We start from the raw sequence: 22,940 nt of genomic DNA on the forward strand, positions 1-22,940 counted from the left end.
GAATTCGATTTCAATTTAACTTTTTTCTTCCGCTGCTGCCTCGGCTTCTGTTCGGTGAAGAGCTCATGGAAAGTGGAAGTAGGGGATATAGAGGGGGGGGAGGGGGGGGGGGGCTTCTGAAGTATAATGTTTGGTGGGTGAGTGCATGGTGCATTGCGTTTTTGAAGGGTGGGGGCTTCACTCATTCATTTAGACGACTCCGGCATTTGGCATTGCTCTGGCACTAAACGTATCAGCTTGTTAATGAGAGCGTTAATCAGGTGAGCCGGGCTGTCACTACTGTGCATCATGCGTTGTTCTGGAGGAAGTGCACTTGAACCTAATGAACGGATTTTTCGAATTTGGAAGAGAGTTCCATAAAACATTCACCCGGCCAACTTTGAATGACATGAGAATTTATCAAAAAATAAAACCATGCTCACTATCAGAATCGACCAATCAGATTGCGCCCAATGAAAGACAAATGGGTCTTAAAAGGATCTCATATAAAAGAAAGGGAATACGCTCTACATGTATCAATTAGTGCGGACACCTGAGCCATGTGGTGAGGCACTCAAAGGGGCTTGAAAGCAGAGAGAAAGAAATGGTCTTTGTAGTAGGGAGTTTCGCATTTTGGTAAATTTGACCACGTCGGTTTGCTTAACGCATACTGGCAACGCTGAGTACGGTGACATTTTTTTTGTTACCATTTCGCCTTCCTCAAAATACATCTGCCGCTGCCGAGAATTGATCCTGCGGCCTCCTACTCAGAGGCCAAGCTTGATATTGTCATAGCCACTGAGGCAGTGCGCCCGGTCCTTCCAGTAGGAGCTTAGAGACGGTAATTCTCACGCTTCCAGAAAAGGGTTGTAGCGCCGAAAAAGACAAGACATAGGAAGCGAGACGGGACAGGCGCCTCGCTTACTATATGCTTTCTCGCTTGCTATGTGTTGCCCTTTTCGGCGCTACAACCCTTTTCTGGAAACATGCAACAACTAGCCTTTCCAACAAGTTTTACTCAAGCCCGACGCATTTATCTTCCTCCTTCTTTCCACTTTCTTGTCCACTCGCTTGGTGTCGTGTTCCGCCGGGAGTGTCATGTCTTGTGTACAGCGCACTATGGCCTTTATCATGAGTAATAAATCGCTCTATTCAAAGTGTTCGGTTTCTTTCTCTGATTTTATTAAATTCTCACATGGGCATATTGCATGGTGATGCTGCAGGAAGATAATTATTTATTATTGAGTGGCTCGGTCCATGACCCTATTCCCAAACAATTCAACCCAGAAAAGCCAAACACCATGCCGGTAGAAATATTCTACCCATTAGAAAACCGGTGGCTACCCGGTGGCACATGGGATTTGAACCCGACACCTCTCGAATGCGAAGCGGATGCTCTGCCAGAAGGCCATTTGCCGTTATGGTCCTCCGGTTAACATGTCTCTGCTACCTGTCACGGCGGGGAGTTGGTACCGACACATGATGACATGACTAAGGTGGCAGGTGGACCAGCTGCTTTGCAGCTCGCAACGTCACCGACGATAACGACAACGCCGACGACGCCGGATTTCCCGCTGGACGGGAGCCGGGATTGATATGCATGCATAGAACGACTGCAGGAAACATTGTGTCATCTATGTACTATCGCGCTCAATGAGTAGCAACGCGCCGTCATCGACCGGAGCTGGCTCCCTCGTCTGCATCCTCCAACAATCACTCGGAATTCTGGGACGAACTGCCATTCCAGGAAACGACCACACTCCCTCTCAGGAAACAGCTTAGTATAACTGAAATGCATTCTATTTGACTTTGGTATTCTACTGCATCCCAACTACCATCGATAAGTTCATTATATATTTCCTGTTATTGGCCCAATTAAGAATTGGACGAAATAATTGAAACTGAATTCGCTTGCATGAAATTGAATTCAGCTTGGGAAATGGGTCTTTGACCCCACCTTGAGCAGTCGAAAATACCACGTGCCATGGCGCTCTTTGGGCGCAGATGCCTTTGCGCGATATTTATCACCAATTCTGAGGCCATAAAGTTACCCGCCTTATACTTTCAAGAACAAATAGTCATCACTTCATTCAAACTACGGTCAAACCTTCTCCGACCTACACTTGGGGGCCGCCATATTTCTGTACTACAGCTGCACTTCCAATTCCGAGAGTGCAAGCCAACCAAGAACTCATGCTGCATTAGGTTGGGAACTTTGCAGAACGTAGACGGGAGTGCAGCTTGGCGTGCGCTGCACTGACAAAACGAAGGCGAAAGTGCTGCACTCCTTGAACTGGTCACTCCTTGAACTGCATTCCTTGACCTTATTACTCAGCTTCGACAAAGCGCATAAAATTTTCTTGCTGGAGGAAATTCGTGAAGGGGCGTCCTTTAACATGACACGTGTACCGCGACTTTATTAGAGCCTCTTTCTGAGCACCGTAAGTCAGCCGTCTTGCACTGGGGCTTTTGCGCCGATTGTTTTTCCGTATTCCCCCATCTTGTACCCGGGCAGCCGCAGTGGCTAAGTGGTTTGATGCTCGACTACTGACCCGAAAGACGCGGGTTCAATCCCGGCCGCTGCGGTCGAATTTCGATAAAAGGGAAATTCTAGAGGCCCGTGTACTGTGCGATGTCAGTGCACGTTGAAGAACCCTAAGTGGTCGAAATTTCCGGTGCCCCTCACTACGGCGTCCCTCATAGACTGAGTCGCTTTGGGACGTTAAACCCCCGTAAACCATAAGTCATAAACTTCATTCGCACGAGTAAGAAAACCGACCGTCAGGTTTTGTATGTCATTACTCTGAGGACATGAGAACGCTACAGAGGAGAGTGGGCTTCTTTGTGGTTCGAAGGCTTGCCATGTGACATAAGAAGAGGCTGTCGAAAAGCTAGACTATGTCGTGAAGCCTATTCTCTTCAATAAACCTTAGCAGACTCCGGCTCTGAGCGTTGTCTGTTCACCACAAGGACCGGTGTTTCTCTCTTGCAGCCGTAAGTCCAACTTCCAGTAATCGTCTTCTTCTTGAGTCCTGCGTTTGTGGGCAAGTCTCCAAAAAGGGGCAAAGATCCACTTCAGCTGCCGGCGTGGAACACTTGGAACATGTGCTGGGCACTGCGTCTTCCTGATAGCCCCATCGCCACGTCACCGACGGGGTGAGGGCCGTCCCAGCCCTTATCCTTCTAAGGGATACCTTCTCCAATCTCGTTAAGCCATGAGAGAGGGAAAAAGTGCATTGGGATCGAAGCACGTGTACTTCTCCTTATAGATGACGACACGATGAGAAGAGCGGAGCGGAGATCAGAAGGGAGGCTGAGGCATTCGTATTTGGGGCTTGATGTGCAAGGACGTCTGAGTATCTTCTTGAGTCCAGTGTATACGAACGCATTTCTTTATTTTTATAAGAGCAAGCACGTATCTCGTGAGTGATGCTTAGTGTCTTTGTAATTCTTTACGCTGAAGAAGGGCGAAGGAAACGATGACGCTAAAGAAAGGCGTAGAAAACGACGAAAAAATACAAATTAAACTGCACATGAGGCTCACGGGGAGTAGAACAGGATAGAGCAAAAAAATATTTTAAGTAGACAGCTTAAGGTACAAAATTAAGAGTCAGACAGGCTAAACTAACCAACGATCAAGCATAAAGTTAAACTTTTAACCAGCTAAAAGAAAAAATGGAGAAAAACATCTAGCAAGAACACAAAGGTATAACCGAAGTGCGACTCAAACAGAAAGCGGACAACCAATTATATAAACATCAGAAAACATTATAGCCACGTTGGTACAAACAGGCTTAGCGTCAATAATAAAATAACACAAACCGACACCAAAAAAGGCAAACACAAGCAAGCGAGTACCAAGAAAACCTCAATGGATACTGCACCCAGAGAAGTCCAAAATAAACACAATCTATACTGTGTTATGTGTGACGTTTTGAGCAAGACGCAAAGATTGATACTCCGCGACTTGAGCGACGTTTCCGCTTCCAGGTTTCAGAGCACGTTGATGAACTCCGGGCCGTCGAAATTTACCCAGAGCCCACCGCTAGGGTGACCCCACAACCCTCAACTCTGCTTTGACACTTAAAAAAACAATCCAGTCTAATCAATCAATCTTGAGCGTTGGTATACCAACAGCGGCTAGACTCAACATGCGCATGGCATTTGCAAGCGCTGCCCTCGTCCACACACTGCTGTCTCTGACCAAGCGAGAATGCGCGTCTTGCCGCGCTACCTCCAATGCCAGCTGCGCTCTTCCTGCGTTCTTTACTTTCTCTTTTATTTCTTTTTCTCTTCCCAAGCTTCAAGCTCGTTCCGTAACGGCTCCCAGCAGCCGTTACGAACACATGTGCCGACGACGGGGACCGACGATGAGATGGCGAACCCCCGCTGGGTTCCGGAGCGGCTGTTTTCTGGGCCTCCAACACAATCGCGCGCTTCGCGGACTGGTCTTGTGTTCGCGGCGGCAACCTAAGTGTGTATCTTTCGGCAGCGTGGTTTTCGCAAAGAGAGGATACCCGGTCGCTGTCGCAGCACCGAAGTGCGAGGATCGGTGTTTCATTTCGACGATTGTCCGATGGACGCCAGCTTGAGTGAAGTCTTCAGTCTCCGATTTCGACTACTGAGTGCTTCGTAACACGTCGGCTCAGAGAAAGGAAGAATTGTGTGCTACTGCCGAAGGAGATGCGAGACTGTTTTCGCTGTGACTTTTGGAGCGTTCTAAGTGTACATAAAAACGAGGATGACATCTAGAGGTGAGTATTTAACAGCTTACTAGTGCAAGAACGTGACGAGTTGCTACAGTAATCCGGTCTGCGGTAGTGTCTATCGCCGGCGGGGACTGTTTAGATGCGTTCAAGGAAAAGGCTAGAACTGAATTGTGTTCTACTGTTTATTTACTTATTTCCAATTACTGCATGAAGCAGTGCTACACATGCAGGAAATGTTTGCACAATTTAAGATGTTAAACAAAGATTGAAAGTGCTAATATCAGTGCAGTAAACCACCAAAGCATGCAGGCGGTTCCATTGTTAGGTTTAGCAAGGGAGGAGAGACATTGTAAATTGTTTCGTCATGGCATAATGTGGCCGTATCGCTTTCGCACGGTTCAGTTTTGAAGAACGTTATGCTGCAAAAGATCACCATCATTCAAGATTGTGATTCATGACAACTATAATTCATATAGCTAGTGCGCGAACTATAATTTTAGCGATTTGTTGGCGCATCCGGAGTGGCTCCAACTCATTAATACGAGATAGGCTTCACTTGTATTTTTCAAGAATCCTAAAAACGGCGCCAACTACTAGAAATGCACCACCCGCATTGCTTGATGCAGATCACTGTCTAAATGTAATCATGCGTCTTTTTATGTGTGACAGAACACAAAAACTACATCGTGCTAGAATCATTACGTTTTAGCCATGTTTTGAAAATGCGGTCGCTGTCAGGAAGCACAGGGACTCTGCGGAGAGCTGCGTTTTGTCTTGTTGTTTTACTAACCCAAACGACACTGTAACATTCTACCGCCGCTTGCCATTGCTCGCTACATTAAAAACGAGACCACGGTATTCAAGCTGGGGATTGGACGTGAGCATTATAAGGAAGGCTAGACGTTTTTAGTGCGCTACGACTAAGAGCGTCGCTAATAAAAAAATTAACCCCAAATTTACTTCGTTAAACTAAATCCGACGAAGGTAAGCTAGTACAGCCACTTTGTTTAACCTTTTGTATCTTCTTTAATCTTGGTGATTGTGCTGCCGGGGTTAAATCAGGGTTTAAATTTAGGTCAACCAATTGTGTTGTTGTCGAGGAAGTCCGAAAGCATGCGTCTTTTCGGGTCTGCTTAGGCAGTAATGAGGAGCACAACAAAGACTTTCGTTATATCCATGTATTTCGTTATATTAGTTTTTGCTTATATCTGTTTTGTCTCTCCCATCTCTTCCTTACAAGAAGAATTTCAGACGCACGCACGCACGCACGCACGCACGCACGCACGCACGCACGCACGCACACACACACACACACACACACACACACACACACACACACACACACACACACACACACACACACACACACACACACACACACACACACACACACACACACACACACACACACACACGCACGCACGCACGCACACGCACGCACGCACGCACGCACACGCGCGCGCACACGCGCGCGCACACACACACACACACACACACACACACACACACACACACACACACACACACACACACACACACACACACACACACACACACACACACACACACACACACACACACACACACACACACACACACACACACACACACACACACACACACACACACACACACACACACACACACACACACACACACACACACACACGCGGAGGGGCGCAGGCTAAGGTACGGCTCAAGTACCCCGTCCACCCTTACAACTTCTAGTTTCTGATGATGATAGTGCATTTTTGTGGCGCAAGGGTATCTGCGGCCGAAGAGTGCCATGGCACAATGTATTTAGTCTGATAAGAACAGATGCCTTTGGAAACATTTTTCTATCGGCTCCAAATCTTCCCTACCCCATGCCTGACATTTACTGAAGTTCCCGGATTCGAACCCGACCGCGGCGGCTGCGTTTTTATGGGGGAAAACGCTAAGGCGCTCGTATGCTGTGCGATGTCAGTGCATGTTAAAGATCCCCAGGTGGTCGAAATTATTCCGGAGCCCTCCATTACGGCACCTCTTCCTTTCTTCTTTCACTCCCTCCATTATCCCTTCCCTTACGGCGCGGTTCAGGTGTCCAACGATGTATCACACAGATACTGCGCCATTTCCTTTCCCCAAAAACTAATTATTAATTATTATTTCATTTACTGAAGGGGACATGCTGGGCGTATCAAAGTACACAACTGCGCAACCCTGCACATCCCATTGTGCAACCGCTTTGAAGGGCGTTCGCTTGCAGGCTCTTTCAGGTGATGTCCCTCACCTTATTTCGCCAGAAGTATTTGGCCTTGGTTTGGGTAGAAGATAGTGTTCAATTGTTTTCTTTATCGCATCCCCGTATCTCGCCCCTTATACTGCTTTTGTTGAATTGAGAGTTGGCTAGAAAAGGAAATGGACAAAGACACATGCGCAATCAGGGTAACAGTATCGGTGCTTTGACATCAGACAGCCGATTATCGGCCGCAAAATTTTCTCACAGCTTTAAGTCTTTCTTTTTACCTTTCCCCAGCACAAAAGATAACAAATGCCGCTGAAGGCTGCAAAGCGATACGGCCCCAGTTGAGCTTTGCTGCGTGAGAGCACTCGAGAATACACTCCCCCTACCTCGGAATTTTCCTGGGGTAGCTCTGCTAGAGAGGTTGTAAGAAGCTCGCTGACACGTTCATCCCCGTAGCAGTAGTAGGTTTATGGGGGTTAACGTCCCAAAGCGACTCAGGCTATGAGGGACGCCGTAGTGAAGGGCTCCGGAAATATCGACAACCTGGGGTTCTTTAACGTGCACTGACATCGCACAGTACACGGGCCTCTAGAATTTCGCCTCCATCGAAATTCGACCGCCGCGGTCGGGTTCGAACCCGGGAACTCCGGATCAGTAGCCGAGCGCCATAACCACTGAGCCACCGCGGCGGCATCGTAGCAGTGGTACATAAGCTTGTTGTAGCAAAAGGCTCAATCATATCACTGCTACGGAGGAGGGGAAATTCTAGAGGTTTGTGTACTGTGTGATGTAAGTGCCCGTTAAAGACACCCCAGGTGGTCGAAATTTCCGGAGCCCTTCACTGCTGCTTCCCTCATAGCCAGAGTCGCTTTGGGACGTTAAACCCTTCATAACACAAAACATTGCTATGGAATCCTGTCATGGCCTTTCTGATCATTGAAGCTATACAGCAGTGCCGCTTTATCAGAGTGAGCAAGACCAATGTTTGCAGAGAAACACGGGCCTTCTCAGCAGACCGTACATCTATCGCTATAATTTCCTCGGCTTTGAGCAGGCCAATGGTCAGCGGATTTTTAGTTTGGTTTATGGGATTTAAAGTCCCAATGCGACTCAGGCTATGAGAGACGCTGTGGTGAAGGGCTCGGGATAATTTCCAGCATCTGGTGTTCTTTAGCGTGCACTGACATCGCACAGGACACGGGCTTCTAGCGTTTCGCCTCCGTCGAAATTCGAACACTGCAGCCGAGTAAATGTGTAGGCAAAGAGGCTACACCTTCGCTGCTCTGTTACAACAGAAAATCCCGCTTCTATCCCCAGGACCAGATCACCTTCGCTTACGAAAGGGCAGCAAGGCATTTTCATTCGAAAATATATTAGGTTCCATGTTTGTTTCCACTTAGAAAACAAGGTGTTCGTGCAAAGCACTGGTTTTTATACACCAATGTTTTACAGATAAATCCTATTTTTCAACATGTCTCATGCAGCGGCATATTTGGCAAGTGATCTTGCTATCTTCCCGTTGACGAAATTTAAAATCGACATCGAGGGCTGCTCGCTAAAGTGTATTTATCCATGGCAGCCATGCAGTCAGTACGTGTCAGATAAGTGCCAATGTGAGAGGGAACATTAGCATTAATCCTAATGCTAAAATCTGCACAGGCACGTTTACCGCAGAAGATTCCTGAAAAACACTTATTCTTTTTACTTCCAATCATCCAAACAGTTTGAGAATCCGAAACACGCCCAAACACATAGTAGCGACATTATAAACGCAACTGGCCTATATGCTATCAGCAATTAATAAAACGCAAGCCAGAGAACCGAAGTACCAACCCAAAAACACCAATATCCTGGAGAGGAAATACAAGAGAAGTAGATTAACGCCTTTAAACGATAGTCTTTGCGACTTGAGGTGACATTACCTTCCGCTAGAACAAATTTAGGCGAAGTTGAATTGCAAGTACATAAAAATTATGAGATACATTCTCAGGAATGAAATGTGCAGGATAGGCGTAGTTCTCTTTATGCAACTATGAGAATTTCGGAGCCAGTTCAGTACTGACGTGAAAAAAAAAGCAAATACGTACGCCAAGCAAAGAATGGGGCGAACATTAAAACCTGTTTCGATTTCGAGAACGGATCATGGCTAATAAAAACAAACAAGAGAATGCCTAGATAAAAAGCTCATTTATTACACGCCACAGTTGTTCCTGCGTGCGTAGGCCGGAGATTTGGGTCGCTGCGATTGTTTTTTGTTTGTAGACCGTCAGGGTTGCGATATACTGGCGTGGCATTTACTTGCTGTCTACCTCTTCCAAGTCGGTCTTTAGCTTCTAGGATTGCATTTGCTTCGGAAGCGGTTTGGGAGCAAAACTTCCTTTTTTTTTCACGTCATTAATATATCGTTTCAGTCCTGCTTCGAAATTTGCTGCTCTTCCCCATTGAGGCACAACCGATCCAGAACGATAATTGTCAGTTCAGCTGTCTCCATTCTCGAGATATGTTTACAGAGCTGCAAAGGACTCAGAAAACAACCAGCAGCCAACTCAATAACTTTGCAGCCGTTGCAGAAACGTACAAGTGACACGGCAGTGGCAATTACACGGGGCGTACTTAGGCTGACGAAGATGACGAACTACAAACAATGCTAATTTAGCAACGTCAAAACACTAACCTCGAACTCTCGTTCTTGCTTTATAATCTCATAATTGTGTGGTGAACTTAAGTACTAAGAAGGCGCATATAGTGACATGAACAACAAGTAAGGAGAATGCGCAAAAACAGTTTCTTTCGCTGCCCATGTCAGACTACGATAGTTGAAACGAACCGCGAAATGGGCTCTTTTTTTCTCTTCTACTTCACACAGAGTATATTGCAATCCGGAAAACAATGCCCAAGGGTCCTATAGTTGCCGAAGTATGTTCCGGGTAGTATCCCCAGGTTCATAGTTGCGACAACTTGCCTCTTTTTTTGTCACATGTTCCTTACTTCTATTTTTTTTGCCGGACGGCGAAGTATAAGATTGTGTTTAGTTGAAAGAGACCGGAGATACTCAAATGACAGCGGACTGTAACTCTTTGCTGGCCCTACCCTTCAGTCTGTCCTGAAGTTTTTTGACGGTTCCTTTTGCAGGACGCGATGGCTAGAAATCAAAAGAATAACCTAAAAACCAGAAATATTTTTTAAAAAAAGTGAAAAACAAAGAAACAGCACGAAAAATGTCGAAAGCGTGGACTGTTAGGGCTTTGGCAAGCCATTTTGAACCAACTCTGGCGTACCGAAGTGAACAGGACTACAGCGTGAAAGAATAGCCGGCAATAATTTTAGAAAAGCGTGCATTAATATACATGGCGACCCAGCACTACCTGAAGGTACGCACTAACATGCATGCAGTGATGGCGTAGAGGTAGAACATCCGCCTCGCGTGCAAGAGGACCGGGGTTCAAATCCTGGTGCCGCGCAATTCTCCACCGGGTTTAAAAAAAAAAAATCCGCGTGTTGATGGAATTGCATAACCAGGCCTGGAGTGCGGCCTGATCTCGGTGACGAAAAAAACGACAACGCACTCCCTCACCAGAGCAGGATTTGGCCACCCTGGTGTAGTACTTGGCCACAACCTTCTATGATCAAAGCAATTAACCCTCGGCCCTCAGTCCCCAGCGGCTGCAGAGCAACTGACCACGGCGGCGGTCAGACCTGTGACGCAGCGGAGGGTGCTAAGAATCTCTGGCTCCGGACAGGCCGCCATTGGAATCTGAACCTGGCAACGTTTAACGCTAGAACTTTAGCTAGTGAGGCTAGCCTAGCAGTGCTGTTTGAGGAACTAGCGGGAATTAAATGGGATGTGATAGGGCTTAGCGAAGTTAGGAGGACCGGTGAGGCGTATACAGTACTTAAGGACGGACACATACTGTGCTATCGCGGGTTAGAGGATAGACGAGAACTAGGTGTGGGTTTCCTCATTAATAAGGATATAGCTGGTAACGTAGAGGAGCTCTACAGTATTAACGAGAGGGTAGCAGCTATAGTAATTAGGCTGAATAGGAGGTACAAGCTCAAAGTGGTGCAGGCCTACGCACCCACATCCAGCCATGATGACCAGACCGTTGAAAGCTTCTATGAGGACGTAGAATCAGCAATGAATAAAGTAAAATCGCAGTACACTGTACTGATGGGCGACTTCAATGCGAAGGTGGGCAAGAAGCAGGCTGACGACCACGCAGTAGGTGACTATGGGATAGGCTCTAGAAATAGCAGGGGAGAGTTATTGGTCGAATTCGCGGATAGAAATAATTTACGGATCATGAATACCTTCTTCCGCAAACGAGAAAACAGGAAGTGGACCTGGAAGAGCCCCAATGGTGAGATTAAAAATGAAATCGACTTCATACTATGCGCTAAACCTGGCATCATTCAGGATGTGGCCGTCCTCGGAAGGGTGCGTTGCAGCGACCATAGAATGGTAAGGTCTAGAATTAGCTTAGACTTGAAGAGGGAACGGAAGAAGCTAGCGAAGAAGAAGACCATTAACGAGTTAGCCGTAAGAGGGAAAGCACAAGAGTTTAGGATAGCGCTGCAAAACAGATATTGGGCTTTAACTGAGGAAGATGATCTTGATGTTCATTCAATGCACGATAACCTGACATCAATAATTACGGAGTGCGCAGTAGAAGTAGGCGGTAGGACAGTTCGAAAAGATACCGGAAAGCTATCTCAGGTGACGAAAGATCTGATTAAGAAGCGCCAAAACATGAAGGCATCTAACACTACCGATAGAATAGAGCTAACGGAGCTATCAAAGTTAATAAATAAGCGCAAGGTAGCCGACATAAGGAAGTTTAATATGGAGAGAATCGAGCATGCTATAAAGAACGGAGGTAGCAACGGAGGTTGGAACGGAGGTTGGAAGAATGCAAACATTATCTTAATTCATAAGAAGGGAGACGCCAAGGACTTGAAAAATTACAGGCCGATCAGCTTACTATCCGTTGCCTACAAAGTATTTACTAAGGTAATCGCTAATAGAGTCAGGGCAACGTTAGACTTTAATCAACCAAATGATCAGGCAGGCTTTCGTAAAGGATATTCCACAATAGATCATATTCACACTATCAATCAGGTGATAGAGAAATGCGCAGAATATAACCAACCTCTCTATATAGCTTTCATTGATTACGAGAAAGCATTCGACTCAGTGGAAACCTCAGCAGTCATACAGGCATTGCGTAATCAGGGGGTAGAAGAGCCTTATGTCAAAATACTGGAAGATATATATAGCAACTGCACAGCTACTATAGTCCTCCATAAAGTCAGCAATAAAATTCCAATAAGGAAGGGTGTCAGGCAAGGAGACACGATCTCGCCAATGCTGTTCACCGCATGTTTGCAGGAGGTTTTTCGAAGCCTGAATTGGGAACAGTTGGGAATAAGAATAAATGGAGAATACCTAAATAATCTGCGATTTGCTGATGACATTGCCTTGCTGAGTCACTCAGGAGGTGAACTGCAAATCATGATCAACGAGTTAGACAGGCAGAGCAGATCGATGGGTCTAAAAATTAACATGCAGAAAACCAAGGTAATGTTCAACAGCCTAGCAAGGGAACAACAGTTCACAGTTGGCAGGGAGAGCCTAGAAATTGTCCCGGAATACGTCTACTTAGGGCAGGTAGTGACAGCTGATCCGGATCATGAGAGGGAGATAACTAGAAGGATAAGAATGGGGTGGAGCGCATATGGCAAATTCTCGCAGATCATGAGTGGCAGTTTACCAATTTCCCTCAAGAGGAAAGTGTACAACAGCATAATCTTACCGGTACTCACCTACGGGGCAGAAACGTGGAGGCTAACGAAAAGAGTTCAGCTTAAGTTAAGGACAACGCAGCGAGCCATGGAAAGAAAAATGATAGGTGTAACGTTAAGAGATCGGAAGCGGGCAGAGTGGGTGAGGGAACAAACACGGGTTAATGACATCCTAGTCGAAATCAAGAGAAAGAAATGGGCTTGGGCAGGGCATGTAATGCGAAGGCAGGATAACCGCTGGTCTTTAAGGGTAACGGAGTGGGTTCCAAGAGAAAGTAAGCGTAGCAGGGGGCGGCAGAAGGTTAGGTGGGCGGATGAGATTAAGAAGTTTGCAGGCAAAGGGTGGATGCAGCTGACAAAGGATAGGGTTAATTGGAGAGACATGAGAGAGGCCTTTGCCCTGCAGTGGGTGTAGTAAGGCTGATGATGATGATGATGATGATGACACACTAACAACATCAAGATCCTAAAGAACGGCTATCCTCTCATCAGAAAGGCATACAGAGGGTGTGCTCGTATATGCACTCCCTGATCTGCTCATCACTTTTGCTTCGTTACTGCAGGGTTTCACATAACACAGGAAAAAACAAAAACTAAATCCCAAGAAGGAGCTAACACGGAAACTGAGGTTGAGGAATAGGCTAGCAAGGCCGATAAGACAGCGGCCGATAAGACAAATATATTAGGAAGTGCATGTTTAAGCTAGCATACGCGGTAGCCTTTCCGATAAATCGACTTTCCAGAAACTTGATCCCATTTCCTGATATTATACGGTGATATGAAATGATGGCCGGGCGCACGGTTATGCGTGATTAAAAAAAATCAGAAACTGAAAAGGTTGTTACCATTGTGCAAGCCGAGATTCAGCGGAAGCTGTTTCCTGTGGAAAGTGCAATATTGTTAGTTTATTATTGCTTACCTTATACGGTACAGGGGGCATAGCGTCAGTGGGTTGGATTGCTCAGCGTAGCATGTTGCTACGGCGCATTCTAGTGACGTCATGCTTGACATCACTGCGTGCTGACCAATCAGCGTGTCGTGTTGCTACGTCAACGCCGACGGCGCAGCCCTTACAAATATGGTTTAAAGACAATCTAGAGACTTCTTAGGCTGTACTGCCTTCCTATAGATATTTATTTTTTTCTATTCATATTCTATAGACTGGCTATAGGCAAACGTCTAGTAAAAGTTAACGGCCATAAATGTATGTCAATAGACTGTCCATAGGATTTGTATTGCCTATAGACTGTTCCTTAGGGCTTGTCTATAGAGAGGCTATAGAATTTATAGACAGATGTATATGGACAGTCTATGGAGTGTCTAAAGAAATTTTTGCGAGGGAGAACCGGGAAACGTGCGGTTATACAGCTATCGCTGTAATATTGTTGGAAGTTAGCGCTTATGTGGTTGTCTTCTATCGCTTTGTAAATGATCTGCTTGTTCAATTATTTTTTAAATTTTAGGCAAACCGACATATTGAGGGGTTGAAAAAGGCCTAAAAAGAGCGCCAAACAGGCCAACACATCGGAAGTTTTTCTCTCTTTCTGCGCAGACAGCCACACATTCCAAGTGGTACCACTGGACGAAGCCGGCGTCGCTGCTGGGGAAGGCGAGGATGCCACCGCGACAGTCGGCGTCACTGTAGACGGCCGGTGGCGGCGCGCAAAGCGCTACTACGCTCAGCGGTGGAAGAAGAAAGATGACCACTTCACGTCCAAGTCCGCTATGTTGGGGCTTACGACTACCACAGCAGCGCTCACGGCCAACCTGCTCGGCATCGGCATTGTAGCCATGCCATTCGCTTTCGACGCAATAGGTAGTGCAGTTTTGCAGTTCATTTCGTACCAGGAATTTGGTAAACGAAAGCAGTGACAGAAGCGAGCTTCAATGCCCCTACCAGCATGTTTGGCCACAAACAAAGAGTAATTGCCAACGCTGGACAGTCATTGCACCGTCGTCCTCCTCCTCCTCCTCTTCCTCTTCTCTATCTATCTCTCCCCCCTCTATCATTGGATGTGGACGCAATAAGGGGGTAGGGGGTTCCCTCTGTCGTTTAGTCTGTCATAATTTCATAGCTAGGGGCGACTTAAAATTAGGTCACTGTCTTAACGGGAAACGCTGGCCTTAAAATGGTTTGGTTTGGTTTATAGGTGTCTAACGTCCCAAAGCAATTCAGGCTATGAGAGACGCCGTAGTGAAGGGCTCCGGAAATTTCGACCACCTGGGGTTCTTTAACGTGCACTGACATCGCATAGTACACAGGCGTCTAGAATTTCGCCTCCATCGAAATTCGACCGCCGCGGCCGGGATCAAACCCGCGTGTTTCGGGCCGGCAGCCGAGCGCCATAACCACACAGCCACCGCGGTGGCGCTGGCCTTCAAATGAAAATTTTGTTTTATAGACATATATTAATGAAATTAAATGTGTACGTATATGTAACTCTTGCCCCTGTTTTCAAAAATATACACTTGAGTACGTCTTAAATAGTTCACATATTATGGATAAATAACCAAAGCATAAATAAGTGACTTCTCACGGGTCGTTAAGACCACTTCTCACAAAATTTTGTGGTTACGATTGAAATGGAGCTTTAGATACTGACCTTCCATGCGAAGCTGTGCTTTCTATATTGTTATTAATTTGCATCATCATATTGAAATGTTCAGTTATGTCCAATCACCTTAATCACGAAATATAATCAGGTGACAGTACCGTTCACAAAATTTTATATGTTTGACTCAGCCATAAAAAACAGCGTAGCTCTATAGTTCAGTTCTTTCTAAATTGAACAACAGTATAAGATGAATCCAAATAGAACCAGAAAAACATGAGTAAAATTTCTGTAGGGCTCGCCATGTTGGCAAGAACACGTTGAGAAAATAGCTTTTGAAGTGTGTGCGCTAGCGATTTGAAGGTGTCGTAGAGGCCTGATAAAACGGGGCAATGCGTACGTTTCAAGAGGATTTCACAACAGTGAGTAATACCAGGACGTAGGAAAGAGCGCCAGCTTTAAAACAAGACAAAGATGAAGGCCATTAGGGACGCGGTTGCAGGAAGCGAAGGGTGGGAAGTTAAGTCACTTTTAGACTCGTTTTTGACCGACGTTGTCTGCACACACCAAATGCGTGTAAAAATAATGATGGCGAAACTCATATGTAGAAAATTAAAAAAAAGAAAAGGAAAAACAGCTACTCGAAACGGAATGTTTGTGGCCCGCTAAATGATGGAGGGTTTACAGGTGCCTAGTTGACAGGGAACTCCGATGTTGACCGGAGGTTCTAGAAAAGAAGCTGCTGGGAAAATAAACAGCTGGAATCTCAGTAATTACAGGTCGCGGCACAAGTTCTCAAGGCCAACCTATGAGGGGTGAAAGTTCATAATCGTTTCGTTTCAGAATTAAAGCCTACCACGAGTGGCTTCCATGGCATAGGCTGACGTGCCAATCTTGTGAATGGAATAGGGACCACTTGTTTCCAGCAATATAATCAGGATATACTTAGACATTAATAAACCAAAGGACCACGCGGGCTTTCGCAAAGGCTAATAGATAGTAGACCATATTCACATTACCAGTGATGTGGTAGAGGAAAGCGCACAATATAGCCATATAACCAGCCTCTAATAGTCTGAGTCGAAACCTGTCATGCTTGCATTGAGGAACAAGAGTGTAGAAGGGTCGTATGTAAAAACACTGGAAGACAAATATATAGGAAGTCGAGGGTTGGACGGAAACCCGTCTTGTCAGACACCGACCAAAATAAATATTAACACTTAAATGACGTTTCGTAAACGTTTAACAAAGTAGAGACTTTGTTAAAAGGTTGAAACAACACCAGCTTCGTCAAATGCACGCGCCGAGCATTCTGAAAGCAGGCAGCATGACAAAGATTGGAGCAACGCACGCATTTTAGAACAAAAAAGGATCTCCAAAGCCGTTTATATCTAGAATCCTTAATCACTCTGACAACCGAACACACTCCTAATCACACTGACGGGGCACTTCATAGTGCATACGAATGCTGCCTAGGGCACATTTTGAAGCTTAAATAGCCACCCTTTCACGTCTGTACCTGTTTTTGAACAAGGCTCCCGTGTGGGAGCCGAAACGTAATTTAAGTGTTCATTTTTATTTTGTTCGGCGTTCTGCCTTCTCCATAAATATATAAGCTACACAGCCACCACAGTCCTCCCTAAGGAAAGCAATAAAATCTGATTAAGGAAGGTGAAGGAAGGAGGGAGTTAAGTGTTAATGATGAATACTGCTGTAATATGCAATTCTCTGATGACTTTGGTTTGTTTGGTTTCAGGGGGCTTAACGTCCCAAACCGACTCAGGCTATGAAGGACACCATATGTAGGAAACCATAGGGCTCCGTATAATTTCGACTGCCTAGGGTTCTTTAACGTGTACTGACATCTCCGTATAATTTAGACTATCTAGGGTTCTCTAACGTGTACTGACATCGCACAGTACACGGGTTTCTAGCATTTCACCTTCATCGAAATGTGACCGCAGCGGCCGGGTGTGAACCCGCGTCTTTCTGGTCAGCAGCTGAGCACCATGACAACTGAGCCACCACGGCGGCTGCTGGTAACATTGCCTTGCAAAATAACTCTGGGGGCGCACTGCAAAGTATGGTCAATGATTTAGAGAGGCAAAGCAGCACGGTAGGTACAAAAATTAATATGCACAAAACCAAAGTAATCTTCAACAGTCTCGGAAGGAGACAGCAGTTTGCAGTTGGTAGTCAGGGGTTTGAAGTGCCAAGGGAATAGAAATACTTAAGGTAGGTAGTGACCACTGATCCGGACCACTTGGCTGAAGTAAAGAATAATGTGGTGGAGCGCATTTGGCAGGCACTCTGAGATCATGAATGCCAGTTTGCCACTATCCTTCAAGAAAAAAGTATATAACAGCTGCATCCAATCGGTGCCTTCCTAAGGTGCAGAGCTAACGAAACGGGTTCAACTTAAATTTAGGACAACGCAGCGAGCTGTGGAAAAGAAAATAATAGGCGTAAAGTTAATAGACAGGAAGAGGGCAGAGTGGGTCAGGGAACAAACGCGGGTTTACGACATCCTAGTCGAAATCAAGAAGAATAAATGGCCTCGGCAGGGTATGTAATGCGGAAGCAAGATAACAGATCGTTGTTAAAGATAACGGACTGGATTCCAAGAGAAAGTAAGCGTTGCCGGGGGCGGCAGAGATTCAGCTAGGTCAGCAGATAAGATTATGAAGCTTGAAGAGATAAGGTCATCCCAGCTGGCACAGGACCGTGTTAATTGTTGAAATATTGGAGGAGCCTTTGTGTTGCAGTGACTGTAATTAGGCTGATGGTACTTGAGTGCAAATGAATTCATATACGGTGATAGACCGGACGATATATAGAATGTAATACGTGATAATGTTGTTTCCGCCGTGGGTATAAGGTAACGAAATGTTTGAAGAAATTTCTGAGCATGGCAGAAAGGCGAAAAGCTGTGCACTGACTGAGTGCGGATAAATCGTTTAAAATCACAGGTTTTTAATACTCTTTTTGGATACGATGCAAATGCACGTTTTATGCGAATTTGGACTTATGACTAAATTTTTTAGGCCTATTCTCAAAACTAAAGCTGCATTCTTATGCGGGTAGTAACACATTTTTAGTCAAATTCTTCAGAATCAGACTAAAATATGGAATTCATGTGTCCCTCATATCATTCAGAAGAAGGTCCCGAGGTGAGTGATTGTATTGGGACATCCTGAATCAATATGTGCAATGAAACATGTGGCACCTTGCGCGGAATGAAATGAATACATTAGAACTGAGTATATACATACTATAATATTACCATGTATATATTGCATTATAAGGATTTTTTATCTATTATATTATGAAAAATATGTATATATTATATTATTAGGAAGCTAAAAGTTATAAATAGGAAAACAAAAATAATGTACCATTAGACAAAACTAGTGAAAGTGGTAACTTAATTTAAATAGGTGTCTCTAAGAGAGGAAGCTGCAGTACATTACAAGGGGGAAAAAGGAAAATAAAAATAAATAAAGCACTCTTACCAAAAACGAAGTTAATTTTATGCCGCCATGTTGAGTGCGAACAGAAGTTCGCAGTGGTGGTTTCCACTCCAAGTATCTGCATGAGGTTCAATATTACCGTTAAGGAATCCTTACTGTTAATCTATTTGTATGCTTCTCTTCCTGCAGGGTGGAGCGCCATCCTCATCGTTCCACTGTTTGCAGCTCTGGCCGTGTTCAACGCCGGAATGCTCAACGCCTGCTGCAAAATGATGGAAGAGCGCCGAAAAGAATACCGCAGGTTCCATTGGTACACGCATTACTTGGACATCACGTCCAAAGCGCTTGGGCCGGGAGTAGGGTGCGTATTTCATCCTGGGCGAGTTTCATTACCAGAACTGCCTGAGCCGTTGTACCCCTTTTCAAGGTCGCTGATGCCGGAATGGTTGACAACTGTCGTTATGTGATTACCACTGCAAAGACCAGCTGGCTTCAATCAATCAATCAATCAATCAATCAATCAATCAATCAATCAATCAATCAATCAATCAATCAATCAATCAATCAATCAATCAATCAATCAATCAATCAATCAGTCAGCCAGCCGGCCGGTCGGTCGGTCGGTCGGTCAGTCAGTCAGTCAGTCAGTCAGTCAGTCAGTCAGTCAGTCAGTCAGCCAGCCAGTCAGTCAATCAATCAATCAATCAATCAATCAATCAATCAATCAATCAATCAATCAATCAATCAATCAATCAATCAATCACGGCCAGTCGGTCAATCACGGCCAGTCGGTCAATCGATAAGTTAGTAAACCTTTCACTCCGTCATGATTCAATCAATATATGATGCAGCCACTACATTAGTCAAATAATTATTAAATTGAGTAATTACTTACTTCATGAAATAGTCATGCAATCGTAGCAAAAAGAGCATCAGCAGTCTTGCATTAGTAAATAAATAACCGAAATGATCAAATTAGAGATCCGGTCGGTCACACAAACCTTTATAAATCAAGGTATGGCATTCTTGGTAATTATTTTGAGAAGTCACTCCTGGTAACCGGTTGCCGTGAATGTAGTGCATGGTTCTGCTAATTCTTCTGAGGTAGAGAACCTGTTAGTCACCGGTATTTCTCTTTCGACAACAGGAAAATTGTAGCAGCAGTGCGCCTCCTATCCGTGGTGGGGCTACAAGCAGTGGCCACCGTGATCGCCTCCGAGGCCGTCACAGATTTCATGATGGCGGTTGTACCAATCCCATGGATGCACGGGTCGATGTACTGCACCTGCGTTGTCGTCTTCGGTGCGCTTGGTGCAGCCATCAATGGGCCGTGCAGCAGCGTCGAGAGATACTGGTGAGTCTCACAGTTGAGCGAAAGGTGGTCGCCGCTTGACAGTATCTATAAAGCACCGAAATCGTGTCAGTGCTAGGACAGCAGTTGTACCTACTCGCATCACAACTGTATGCGCATATCAGATCCGTGTCTTCCTGGAAAGCAGCCCGTCTGCCATTCGTCTAGTGACGTAGACACACACTGATGAGTGGGTAGATGTCAGGAGCGTCCCCTTCAGAATGTGAGGGTGGCGGTTTCCACCATGACTGTGGATTTCGCTGCTATAGGTGTTAAAAGGGCTCTGAAAAGGGCTCTCAAAAAGGTGCGGAATGCCTTCGATGTGAACGGACGCCTCAACACGAATATCCCCCCGCAAGAATTTCTTTAATGTGTTGTGTTGAAGTTTGATTGTAAAACATTTTATTCGCCGGGAAGAGCTTGGCAAGAAGTCGCGTTAAGTGGTCGAGAGTACATAGCCCTCGACGACTTTGTCAGCCCACTCCACCGCCAAAACTTGCGTTCTGGGGTCAGAGCTAGCCAGCACGGTCTCCCACCGCTCGAGAGAAGGAGCTGTAACTAGATCACCCGGAGGTGGCTCTATTTTGCAGTCCCACAGGATGTGATCGTAGGTAGCACGTTGGCCACAGTGTTTGCAGTTTGGGTTGTAAAGATCTGGATAAATGTGCGCGAGGAGTGATGGGGTGCGTATCGATCTCGTCTGTAGACGACGCCACGTAACCTCTTGTTCTTTAGTAAGTCTTTTGTCTGGAGGGGGGAAAATTCTCCTCTCTAGTTTAAAATGATTGGTGAGATCATGATATGTGATCATTGAGTCCTTCGTGAAATTCAGGGAGCCAGACTCATCCACTGCCCGGTCGACGAAACCTCGGGCTTTATTGTGGGCTGCCTCGTTTCCCGGATTCCCCGAATGGGCTGGGACCCATATCAATTCGGAATAATTTGGTGAGAATTTGGTTGCGTTAAGGATTCTAAGGGAGGTGTTTGTAATTCGCCCTTTAGCGAAATTATTGATACCCATTTTGGAATCGCTGAGGATGATGCTCCCTTGGGTATGTGCTAGGGCGAGGGCTATAGCCGCCTCTTCTGCCGTTTCAGAGGATTTCGTTTTGATTGTCGCCGAGACGATGTGGTCACCATTCTCGTTCACAACCACAACTGCAAAGGCATTGGTATTTTTGTATTCTGCCGCATCTACATAAAGTGTTGCAGCACACTGTCTGTATTTCTTATATAAGGCTTTGGCTCGTGCTTGTCTTCTACCCTCATGGTGTAAGGGGTGCATGTTTTTGGGGAGTGGTTTGATTAGTAGGGCCGTCCTATAGGCGCGGGGTAAGTCTACTTTAGCATCGTTATTCGTAGGTTGAAAGTTTATTCCGAGCCTGGTAAGAATACTCCTGCCAGTTCTGGAATTGGCTAATCGCGCTGTTTGAGCCATTAAATGGGCTTCTTTCAGTTCATTGTAGGTGTTATGTATTCCTAACCTCATAAGCCTTTCGGTTGAGGCATTTAGTGGGAGTCCTAACGCAGCCTTATAGGCCTGCCGTATCATGCTATCCAATTTGTCCTTTTCTGCTTTCGAAAATTTCAGATAAGGGGTGGCATAGAGTATCCTGCTCAGCGCAAAGGCCTGCACTAGGCGGCATAAATCTCTTTCCCTCACCCCTTGTCTGCGGTTAGCTATGCGGCGGAGTAATCGCGCCGTCGCTTCTACCGCGCGTTTTAGCTTAGTGAGTGTGTCAGTATTTTTTCCATTTGTTTGTAAATACAACCCCAGTATTCTCATGGTCTGTACCTCTTTGACAGATCGTCCATTAACATAGACGTTTATTTGCGGGGGGGATGTCGTGGTACGCCTACCTCTTTGTTTACGACGGATCACGAAGAGTTCAGATTTTTGCTCAGAACAAGTGAGGCCGGAATCCCATGCGCATGCCTCGATGATGTCCACTGCTGCTTGGAGTGTGTCTTCTATGTAGCCTTCGCATCCTTTGGTTACCCAAAGTGTGATGTCATCTGCATAGAACGTGTGATGTAGGTCTGGTATTTGTGCCAGTTTGGGGGGAATTTTGATGAGGGAGAGGTTAAAAAGGAAAGGGGACAGGACGGAGCCCTGTGGCGTTCCTTTACTTCCTAGTTTGATTGGGGCAGACACTATTGTTCCGACCGTTATCACTGCTGTTCTGTTAGTGAGGAAGGATCGGATGTAGTTGTACGTCCTTTCTCCGGGGTTGATTTCTGACAAGTTTGTCAAGATGGCTTTGTGGGTGACGTTGTCGAAAGCTTTAACAAGGTCTAAACCCAATATTGCTTTCGTTCCTGTTCCCTCGTCAGCTTCAATTATGTCCTTGTTAAGCTGCAAGAGAATGTCCTGGGTAGATAGTTGGGCCCTGAATCCTAACATTGTTTCAGGTAGGAGGTTCATGTCCTCCGCATAGTTTTGGAGCCTATTGAGGATGACATGCTCCATGAGTTTGCCTAGGCATGAAGTTAATGAAATTGGCCGTAGATTCTCAGTGCTGAGTTTCTTACCCGCTTTAGGAATAAAAGTGATTTTCGCGTGTTTCCACTCTGGTGGTATGTTGCCTGCATGCCAGTATTTGTTCATAAGGTCTGTAACCGCCGCGATCGACGTTGCGTCTAAGTTCCTGAGAGTCTTATTTGTAACTTTGTCTGGTCCTGCCGCAGATGTTGTCCGCAGTTTTCCAATTGCGTACCAGACCTCTGCGTCTGTGATGTCTGCGTCTAAATTTGGATTAGGAGTCCCCCGGTAGTCTGGTTGTGTGGTACTATCATCCGTGTTTAGATAACGTTCTGCTAGCTCTTTGATTAGGTCTTCAGTTGTACCCT

At 45.7% G+C, this 22,940-nt stretch overlaps 1 protein-coding gene across 4 annotated transcripts in view; it reads left to right on the forward strand.

The window, feature by feature from the left end:
- Window positions 1-4,284: 4,284 nt before the first annotated feature.
- The window catches only part of LOC144104142 (uncharacterized), a 36,320-nt gene continuing 17,664 nt past the window's right edge, over window positions 4,285-22,940 (forward strand). The window contains exons 1-4 of one of the 4 annotated variants that reach the window (XM_077636973.1): window positions 4,285-4,733; window positions 14,270-14,533; window positions 18,929-19,100; window positions 19,887-20,093. In XM_077636973.1, the coding sequence (XP_077493099.1) occupies window positions 4,721-4,733; window positions 14,270-14,533; window positions 18,929-19,100; window positions 19,887-20,093 (656 nt within the window). In that variant the 5' untranslated portion in view covers window positions 4,285-4,720. The remainder of the gene's footprint in view (window positions 4,734-14,269; window positions 14,534-18,928; window positions 19,101-19,886; window positions 20,094-22,940) is intronic. The other 3 variants (XM_077636972.1, XM_077636975.1, XM_077636974.1) reach the window with 3 other exon arrangements.

This window comes from Amblyomma americanum, chromosome 9 (genome assembly GCF_052857255.1).
Source record: "Amblyomma americanum isolate KBUSLIRL-KWMA chromosome 9, ASM5285725v1, whole genome shotgun sequence".
Lineage (NCBI taxonomy): Eukaryota > Metazoa > Arthropoda > Arachnida > Ixodida > Ixodidae > Amblyomma > Amblyomma americanum.